The 10,437-nt window shown below is 42.8% G+C and overlaps 1 protein-coding gene across 8 annotated transcripts in view; it reads left to right on the top strand.

Annotated features, from left to right (window-relative positions):
• The first annotated feature begins 42 nt into the window (after positions 1-42).
• Positions 43-10,437, top strand: part of lrmp (lymphoid-restricted membrane protein) — a 31,850-nt gene continuing 21,455 nt past the window's right edge. For 7 of the 8 annotated variants that reach the window (XM_034578895.1, XM_034578896.1, XM_034578902.1 and 4 more), the window contains exons 1-16: positions 43-198; positions 1,798-2,549; positions 3,427-3,531; positions 4,544-4,724; positions 5,273-5,331; positions 5,429-5,504; positions 5,608-5,766; positions 5,858-5,975; positions 6,849-6,899; positions 7,006-7,083; positions 7,295-7,351; positions 7,445-7,504; positions 7,882-7,946; positions 8,573-8,666; positions 9,353-9,499; positions 9,902-10,003. In XM_034578895.1, the coding sequence (XP_034434786.1) occupies positions 1,853-2,549; positions 3,427-3,531; positions 4,544-4,724; positions 5,273-5,331; positions 5,429-5,504; positions 5,608-5,766; positions 5,858-5,975; positions 6,849-6,899; positions 7,006-7,083; positions 7,295-7,351; positions 7,445-7,504; positions 7,882-7,946; positions 8,573-8,666; positions 9,353-9,499; positions 9,902-10,003 (2,049 nt within the window). In that variant the 5' untranslated portion in view covers positions 43-198; positions 1,798-1,852. The remainder of the gene's footprint in view (positions 199-1,797; positions 2,550-3,426; positions 3,532-4,543; positions 4,725-5,272; positions 5,332-5,428; positions 5,505-5,607; positions 5,767-5,857; positions 5,976-6,848; positions 6,900-7,005; positions 7,084-7,294; positions 7,352-7,444; positions 7,505-7,881; positions 7,947-8,572; positions 8,667-9,352; positions 9,500-9,901; positions 10,004-10,437) is intronic. The other variant, XM_034578897.1, reaches the window with a different exon arrangement.

Genomic DNA, 10,437 nt, shown 5'->3' with positions numbered 1-10,437 from the left:
CAGGCTGGTTTTGTAGCCTCGTGAACACCCTCTGAGGTTTTAACTCTTTCTTTTCTGTCTCGTGCGCTTGAGATCCGAATTTACCTGCGTGTGCGCGTGCATCCAAACATTTGGTCGCGGACATTTGTTCGCACGAAACGCATTCTACACATATATGCTGTTTGCAGACAGAGGAGATTAGAGACAGTGACACAGGAGGTGAGTTTTTAAAGACTTGTGGTAATTGTGATTTTGTTTGTATGGACTCACATTGACGTGAAAACGTGTTCATGCAGTGTCTTAGCAATTTTCTTAATGTAAAACATTTATTTTAATGTTGGCTTTTTCCTTTTTTGAAGAAATTGTAGATTATTCTGTAGACTTATTGTGATTATATTGTGAATGAATCAGCTCTTTTGCGCACCTGAGCCTAAGCAGGTAATGCTTTCAATTTAAATAGGCTTTCAAAAATCTTTATACACCCAAAAATTCATTTATATCCCCAAAGAATTATTAGATCTTGATAATTGTCACGATAATTGTCACATTATTTTTATTTATTTTAAGTTCAAATGCTTATTTTCCCTCTAGAGTGAAGGTTGTGGTTTTACTGAAACTCTTCTTTATGACAATCACTAAGCAGCAAAACATGTGTTGTGCCTGAACAATGCCTAAGCAATCTATGGATATGCATTGAACTTTAGTTGTGTTTCTAACAATGGAAATCAAATTTAAATAATTTATTTATTACTGCCCAGCCCTACTGAGAGACCAAGTTTGAAAACCAGAAACCCTGTGGACTGGTTTCTATCTACAGTCACTTGTATAGACTCAATTTCTATGGATTTCTATGCACTCACTTATCATAATTTAGGTCTCTTATTCAGCAGTTTGTGTGGACAGAGAATTAAAAATGTGTTACCTCTTCTACCCTGTTTTCTTACCCCTCCATCCTTTCTTTCCTTCTGCTTGCGTTACAGACCTTCTCAAAAGAACTTCTATATTAAACTCTCGCTCAGGGCTGGAGACCCTTGTTTCCTTTTCAAGGGGCCATTTCCACTTTTTATAACATCCTCTCATACCAAATGACTGATATTTCCATTAATTCATTGTTTAATATTCATAGCCCTCTAATGAGTGCCTGAAGCAGTTTTGCAAAATGCTAAGTATTCAGGCGAACAACACCAGGATGTCCTGCAGAGAAGAAAGATGCGCAGTGATCCCACACCTACAAATGTCTTGTTGGGCAATATTTTATTTATATTTTTATATAAGTGTTGTTTCATTGCAGACCAGAGAGAGAAATAATGCTGATTTGGTCACATGAGAAAGTTATGAAACTGAAATTGCACGTGTTTCGATCCTAGTTTAGGGAGGTATGGGATAACCAAGTTGAAACCTTTTGGGGTTACTCCATGACTTTGACTGGTGACATCTCCTTTAATATAGGTCGCAGGGAAATGGTTTTCATATAATTTTTCAGCTCCATATTTATTTGAGTATACTGTCCCCAATATAGAAATAACAGCATTATGAGTGATTCCAATCATTAAAGTTGAATTGCAAAAACAATGTACTTTAAAATGGGTTGCTATTTTCACCAAAGTTAGTTCATAATGTCGGCAAGTTTGGTCTTTGGTTTTTTGGAGTGTTTCCTGAGATAACGTTACTTATCTAAAGTGGCATCACATCACTAATTATTTATAATGTCTCAGCAGTTGGTGATTAGGGTTTTTTGTTCTTTGTATTTCTCTGCTTTATTTGTCTCCATTATACTCTATAAACAAAACATGTTTTTTTTGTCCCGTTTCTCTTCAGACTTCAGTCTCTCCTCCCGCCAGGAAGCCAGAGCCACAGCCCTGCCCCCAGCAGCATGGACTATTACACGCCGCAGCCAAGTCGTCGACACAACCCAGTGGACAGCATCTGCCGCAAGCTGCAGACCATTCAGTGGCGTGGTGACCGAGAGCCCAATTCACCTTTCCAGATTCCCAAGCTTTCCTCGAGCAGCTACGACAGCCCCCAGTGTGGCCTCAGGCACAACCTGGAAGCCATCCTGAAGAAGAGCGCCCTCTACAGAGACGAGGGGGAGAGGGGGAAGGAGAAGAAGGAGAAGGTAAAGGAGAAGGGGAAGGGGAGTGGGATGCCGACCTCTGCATCTTCCCAGAAGAGCAGCATGGGTCCCGCTGTCCCTCTGTCAACACCTTCCACGCCTGCACGCAACCCACCAACACCGGCTAACATCACGTACACTATCACCAGCACTCTGGGAGAGAGGCGAGGTGCAGATGGGAGCGATTTAAGACAAGTTAAGACGTGGCAGAAGTATTGTTCAACGCCCACAGGCCAACCCAAGGACTCCCCTTACTTCACAGTCACACGAGGACCTGTGCAGTCTGAGAGCGAGAGGCCGAGCAGCAGCAGCCCGCCTCTGTCTCGCACCTTCACGCCCAGTCTCGGCACGCTCTCCTACAACCTCAACTTCTCCTCTGCGGAGACGACGCACTCCACAGAGTGCGAGCTGTCCTACCCTGCTCTGGTAGTGAAACGACTGTCCATGGGAGATGGAGGTAGGGAGGAACAGCAACACAACATTGATTAATTTAATAACAAAAGGTTCATTCACTATCTTTCCCTGGTCTCTTAGTCACAGCCCATTGTCTTCTCCTGTAGGTAGTTTTTATTTTATTTTTTACTGAGCGGACGGGAGAGGAATGAGTTGGGCTGAAAGCTGTGGGGAATAAACGTGTAATTTGACCTTGGATTTAGATTTTATTTCATGCGACAAAATTGATTACTTGGTGTAAATCCCGTTTTAGTTTGCTGGGTAGCAAGAAATACTTGACAATCTGATTCCTTTACTTAAAGAACCATTTTGTTCTTGTTCTTGGGGTAAGTTTCATTTATTTTTTCAAAGTAACACTTATTTAATGACCACAAGTTTGATTTTTCTCTTGCTAAATAATCGGATGAAATTCTGGGAGGAAGAAATAGGGAGAGTGCAGCATTTTACACCCAGGACTGGATTACTAACCAGGCAAAGCAAACGTTTTGGCCTTAAAACCCAAACTAACTGCAAAGAGAGTGGGAACAACAGGGGTTAATATGGGCTCAGCAGCTTAAACTTTTCCTTTCCTCTATTTCCATTCATTATAAATTGAATAGTCTGAAGAGGTTATTTTTTTACATTTTATGCACTCCTGACCAACAGTTTGATATTGATAATTAAAAAGAAAAAAGTTGTTAAAAAAAGCTTTAAACTGCATTTGTCTGCTGCCTTAGTTGTCACGGCATTCTACCATAACAGCCGTTGCTGAGCCTGAAGTTGTATCATGTGCTCGATTTGTTTCACAACTCAGTGCTTTGTGTTTGTGTGTGTGTGTGTTTGTCTCTCTGTCTCTGTTTGTGTGTGTGTGTGTGGCATATTCATGTTTTGGGATATCTCAGTGGCCTCTGAAAACTACAGGAAGGAGAATATGGCAGAAATCAGCCTCATCTGCGAGGAGAATCTGCTCGATACCATCTTCCATGCTTGTGACACGCAGCGTCGAGGTACACACACACGCACGCACACACACGCATATATGCGTTGAAGCTCAGGACCCACAGTGTCCTCCAGCAGCCTGAGGATGAATTATAACATGTCATTGGATGTTCTCAGACCGTTTGTCTGTGTCGAGGTCGCAGATAATTCCCTCAGCTTCCAGCAGACTCACAGGAGAAGCATAGTATCAATATTGTCTGTGCCTTCTCCTCGTGCCTGACGCCTTTGGCACAAGACCCTTCAAGTTTTCTCTTCTGCTGAGCAGGGACTTTAAAGTCCGTGTCATGCTTCTGCGGAGTGAACCAGCTTGTGCAGCAGAGGTATTGAGGATTTGTTTTCACCGTTACTAAAGAAGACGTCAATAATTATTTGCCTTTCACCTCTGGATTTGTTTACACCCCAAGTTGTTCTGTTTTTTACTATTCAGGTAGTAGGTGTAGGTTTGTCTCTTTGAGTCTGTTGATATTTTATTGGAATTAGATTTGAATATGTTTGGGCACATTTCTGTTTAATTCAGCTTTGTAGTGTGTCAAGTTCTGACACTGAACAGTTTTGGACATTGTTGTATGTAAACCTGAAAGTAATGAGATGAGACAATCCTTTATTTGTGCCTCTATTAGTAAATTTGCTGTGTTGCACTTCCGCGTTCCTTTAATACTTTTTCCTGAGAGTGAGTCAGACATATGTGATTAGACAGATTTTGTAACTGAATGAGCACTGAGATAGCATCGCATGAAACCAAATGCAAAAAAAGTTAACTGTGATTCTTAAAATTGCTTTGGTTACCTCACTTTTACCTCACACGTCTTTAATCCACATCAGTCAAAATTGTCTGGAGGTTTCAAATGAAGAAAAATCCATAATGGAAAAAGTAAATGACATCAAACTCATCGTCACAAAACAGAATACATAAGAATCCTTAAATGCACTGAACGGCACATTTGGATGTTTTAAAGGGGATAAAATCATCCAAAGTTACGTTTTTTCTGAAACGTCTTTCACGATGTGCTCATGGTGAAGGTAAAGTGTTCGTGTCCCACATTGTGGACTACCTGCGACACACCACCAGTCGAAGCTCAGAAGACAGCGGCCTGGAGGAGCTTTGCAACATGCTGGACCCGGAACAGAAAGACGTCTCCATTGACCTGGACACCTACCATGCGGTCATGAAGGAGTGGATTGACGACTGCAGGAACAACGGGTAAACGGCACACGTGCATTATCTTTCTTTATTTGCTCCACATGATCCCTGTTTCAATACACTGGTTTGTATATCCCAACCTTTTAAACATGGTTTAAAAGAGAGGACAACGTGCACCATCTTTACCGGTCCTGTGCTTTCTTTTTTAGAGAAGAGTTGCTAATATTTTCCGTTTGAGTTATGCAAGGAGACAGAGTTGAGTCTGCATCAGAGGAGAGATGTTTGGGTTGAGAGTATCTCCACTTATCTTTTCTCTTATCTTATTGCATTTCAGTTTTGACTTCCCTTCCATTGCAATACATGTTCTGCCCATTGCCAGTAGGATTTCTGTAAACTTGATAGAACTGTGTGTGAGATTAGAATTTGAGAGGTTGCCCAGGAATCGTGGTTACGGCCTCAGAGAAACGTTGCCTTTAACTCCAACTGTCTTTTGAACGGTTGAACCAGTCGGTTGTTAATTTCCAACATGTTCAAAGAAAGAGAAAGTCCAAGTGTAACACTTAATCATGAAAGTAACTGATGTTGCACATTTTGATGGTTTGACTCAGGGAAGAACCGACAAACGACCTCACTCAAGAGTCGGTCAAGGTCATTGACAGCCTGTCTGGTGAGTGTGCACGTGAAACACTCAGGTTTGCTTTATATTTCCCTTTATACACACACCTGTACTTATGCTTGTGTTTTTGTGTCTGTCTGTGTTGTAGCCAAGAGGTCAATGCTGCTCAATATGACCTCAGGAAGCTTGGAGGCCTTCGGGGGGGAGGCATCCAGAGTAGAATTGTAAGTGATGTCTTATCGGGCTTATATATATATATATACATACACAGCTAGGTTGCATAGCTCTTGCACTGTATATAAGCGTGTGTGTTTTGTCTCCTCTCAGTGAAACGTCAGACCTGGTGTATTGCGTCGCTGACCTCCAGATGTGCAACCAAAAGCTCCAGGAGGAGGTGAGGAAGCTGAAGCAGGTGGTGGAGGGCATGGAGGACACCAACCAGAGGCTGGCGGAGGACAACGAGCATCTACGCAACCAGGCCAGGGTGTAAGATGCACTCGAACGCTCGCACGCACACGTTTACTGAAGCGCACAATGTGTTGGTTGACTCCCGTCCGCGTTTGCCGTCCGCCCACAGTAGCCAGCTGCTCGCCCAGAAGGAGAAACTGCTGAAGGAGGAGGTGGAGGAGATGAAGGCGACTCTGAGCTGTACAGAGGAGGGCAGAGCCCGCGCCTCCGCACACAGCAAACATGTGGTCAGTCACACTCAGGCAGCACTTGGAGGTTCTCGGTTTAGCTTCATTTCAGACTCATGGGTACTGAATAAATATGTAGAAATACAATCATCACACTTTTTAAATCCACTGAGATTAAATCACATATAGACTTTTGTTGGAATGTTTCTAAAAACATAAGTGTCATCGCAGTTTTTGAGTCAGTTAATCGACACAAAAATGTATATATAGAATTCCTCAGCAGAGCATGGAAGGTGGGGACATTTGGAGCTACAAACATGTGGCTTTCACTTCCCCATCTTGAAACTTGACCAAAATACTGAATGCATCATCATCTGCCACCTGAAGCGTTTTAAGTTTTACAATACTATAGCTGCACCACAGATGTGCTGTGTAAGTGCAGTAGCGTTTAAAAATGCTTCACGCGTCATCATCACATAAATCGGGTTGGTAATCCTGGAAAAGTGAACGCAACCGAATCATCCCTCCCCCTCCCATCAGCGCTCTTGTCAGAGTTACACCCCTGAAACACATGAACGTTCTCTGGCAGGGCCACAGACATCGGCTTTTTTTTTTACCCGACAACTTTATTGATGCCTGGCTTAACGCCTGGTTTAATGCCTGGTTGAAGGTGCCAACTTGTTTGGCACCTTCAGAAAAACGGTGCAAACTTTCTTCAAGCATGTCACGTCTCTTCCTCAGTCCATGTCCAAGAGTAAATTTAGATTTTAAATGAAATTCCTCGTATTCAACAACGTATTCTATTCTACAAATTTCACAATGTTCTCAGGTACTGTTGTAGGTATTTTATCATTTTACAAAGTCTGCGGACAAAGGACTGATCTTGTGTTTCCACAGATGCTATTGATTGATTATATATATATTTTTTTTTAGGAGAGAGAAAACCAGAGTCTGATTGTCAGGATTGGTTCCCTTCAGGAGGAGGTACTTCACTGTCTTTTTGTGACTTTAGACGATATCAATGACTTGACTTCTGCCATTCATAGATGGCTTACAGAAAGGATGTGATTGGCTGTCCTACTCCCCTCAGAACTTCAAGGTCACCATGGAGACAGACGAGCTCCAGAGGAGGATAGCCGAGCTGTGTAACATTAACGCTGACCTTCAGGTACTTTTTTCCGGTCCCTGCGAAATAATGAATACATCTCTACTCTGCCTCTTCACACTCCTCTCGGCCCGTGTCCTTCCCCCATTCATTTTCCTTCCTCACAAAACGACCTTCGCATAGTAAATCTATCTTGTGCGCATCAGAAATTCTACATCCGCTGTTGCTGTGTTTCTTTTATGTTGTCATGTGCCCACCCCCTCCCTGTCGTCAGGTGCAAATCCACTCTTTTGATACTGTCGTTGGTGAGAAGGAGGCTGTGATACATGAGGTCAGTGCTTCATTTGTTTTCTTTAGATACGATTTGTTGAATATTTTCTCTCTTCCTCCAACTGGTCTTGTTTCCTCTGCCTCCTTATCACAGAGAAGCAAACAGATAGAAGAGCTGAGGGCCGCAGTGGAGGAATACTCCTCCATCACTCAGGTCAGTGAGTTGCACTTTACGTTACATCATTAATTCAACTTCTGTGCAGCAATAACCTCTACTATTTCCTCAGAGGTGCTCTTTTACTCTTTTACCACTCATTCTTCATCCGAAATCAGACTGCGACTCTCAGATTTCCTGTGCTCCCCACTGGAAAAATCCTTGTGTTGCAACAGAAGAACATATCAGACGTTTTAATCAATCAATCAATCTTCCGGAGGAGATTGTTGTTTCCACCATCCTATTTAAATTAATTAAAAAACGTAATGGTTAGAACGTTCATTCTTTTTATAGGGTTAGCTGTGTTGTTGACCTCTAAATATCTAAAGAGAGACTGTCATGTTTTCTTCCTCTGTCTGTTTGTTCTTTGATTCCAGCTGCTGAGGGCAGACAAGAACAAGCTGGAGAGCCAGGTTCAGATGATGCATCCAGACCTCGCTGGGTAAGTGAACCAAGAGTGACGAGGGAGTGGAAGGGTTTTTAAGACATTCACACCGACCATTGGGAAACTGCTAATGTCTACTTCACACTACTCGATTTTTTTATTTACTCTGACTCGTCAACAAATTCTGTCACTCTGACAGAGGCCCCAGATTGGACCCAAATCTGCGTTGAATTGGCGAATTGGATGAACTCTTCAAAGACATGATTCGCATCAGGCTGACCGCGAATCACAGCCAATCAGAGAGGACCAGACATACTAGTCGGGGGGGGGGTTCTCCTGGTGAAAGATCGTGTAGTGTGTGACCCCCTGTAGCCAGTCAGTCGTGTAGTAGAACTCACAACGGCAAGACTCCGCGTCAAGACCCCAACTTGTGAAGTGCACAGCGAAGAGACGACTTTGAAAGTATGCACTTAGCATAAGATTTTTGATTAGTAGCCACTTTTGTTTTGTACAAACTGTACGATTATATAGTACTCTAAGCTACAAACCGTATGGGGATAAAAAAAAGAACTTGACTTCGTTCATTTTTTTGTTCTTAACTTTGGGGAAAATATGTTTCCTTTACCACCTTTTCAAATTAATTTCTTAACTTCGGTAACCTCTCCTCCTCCCGTCTCTCTCAGGGCCGGCCTGTCCCTGTCGGTGGCCTACAGGTTGAACCAGAGCACCTCAGGATCCCTACAGACGGAACTGGCTCTGGCTCAGTCACCACTGGAGGTCAGCACTCCCCTGCTCTGGCTGTCTCCCTTCATTTGATCAACTTTACTTTTGGGCGTTCACTCTCTCCTCCTTGCTCTTATTCTCATTCATCTCACTCGTTTGTTCCGTCTTATTGATTTTTGTCTTGCCTCTTGACATTTATCCTCATTTCTCTGCACACAGCTTTCAGACTCTGGTCCTTTGGCTTTATGTTACTGACAGAGAATTCATGACTGTGGCAACTTTTTTAGAAATGTTTTTATTTGATTTTGCAGATTTACCACATAACACTTATTTAAAAATATTCTCATGTGACTGGTATGCTGGCTAAATTATGTTTACATAATTTAACATTTCCAAGTTTCATTTTTCCCTTGGCTGCATAATTTGGTTTTAAGCTGCTGCACAGAAACACCATATTCTCACTGAACAGTCGCTTCACAGTAGTGGCAGCGTTAGGTAATCTCAGTTTATGACCCCAGCGGCTGTTCTGAGGAGTTTTCTGCCCACAAGCAAGTGATTCATCTCTGAGGAGTTTGTTTCCACAAACTGTTGAGCCTCCCACACATTCTGCACACAATACAAAACACTGTCTGTGCATTAGATGCTACATAGATACATGTCCAGCTTCTTTGCAATTAGTACACTGAGGAGAAGTTTGTTTTCAGTGCTCATTCACATGAATGAATTGCCATCTCCCTCAGACTCTTCATGGCGCTGACCATTTGTCCACGACTATGAGCGTCACCTCTTCGCTGGATGAGACGCTGGACAGAGAGGTGTTTCTGATGCTGCAGGGGCCCAGTCCCGAACAAATGGCGCTGGAGTTCAAGACGCTACTGAACAAACTGGTAAGCAAGTGCGATTTGTCAGCCTTGACTGAACCTCAGACCCTAGATTGTTGAAGAGCGGACATGAGCATAAATACCATGGTCTCATTGTTTTTCTTGCATACATATGTTACGTTTGAGGTGTGAATACCAGCATGGAATCAGTTGCTGCATTTGTTAAAATCACGTTGACACAAAGACTAACATTTAAAAAGTTTACTTAGTTTAATGATTGATCTTTGTCTCACATTAGAAACTTGACATGTAAAGTCGTTTGTTTGCTTTTCTGGCTACATATGGATGATCTTTCCCTTCCTGATAAAAGATAGTTACGATAGTGTTGTCTTGCCTGTCTGATTCGGTTCTGACCTGCACTTCTCCATTTATTTCTCTTTCACAATCTGCTTCTTCTTTGACCTTCAGAAAAGGGATTTCAGGGAAGAATTGGACTCGGTCTTATCTACGGTTAGAGGCTTGTTGGACGACCACACGCAGCAAAAGGGCAACACGGACACTGGTCTGCAGGTCTGATACAAACACACACGCACACATTTAAGTTGAATGTCAGATGCAGATTTACAATGTACTTTAAATCATGTTGTATTCATACAGGCTGATTTAAGGCTGAAAAAGACAGTCTCAGTACTATTTATCTCTTATATGAGTCACAAAATGATATAATGTGATCTCCATCTTCCTCTTCCTCCACCTGTTGCACTCTTTCTCCATCCATCTCCGCTCTTTCTCTCCTTCCCGCCCACCACCTCTCTAGAGATCTCTAACTTATATAACTCTCCAACAGGCCCCATCCGATCAGCGCTGTTTAGTCATTGTGTTGCACCATGAACACAACCCACTCCCCTCCTCCCTCGCTGTGTATCTCTCCGTCTCTCGCTCACTCTTTGCCCCCCCCCCCCCACCCCCCTTTCCTCCTGCTTTGTTGCCACTCTGCATTCATT

The sequence above is a fragment of the Hippoglossus hippoglossus genome, chromosome 23 (assembly GCF_009819705.1).
Source record: "Hippoglossus hippoglossus isolate fHipHip1 chromosome 23, fHipHip1.pri, whole genome shotgun sequence".
Taxonomy (NCBI): domain Eukaryota; kingdom Metazoa; phylum Chordata; class Actinopteri; order Pleuronectiformes; family Pleuronectidae; genus Hippoglossus; species Hippoglossus hippoglossus.
This window is presented reverse-complemented; position numbering and strand designations above follow the sequence as displayed.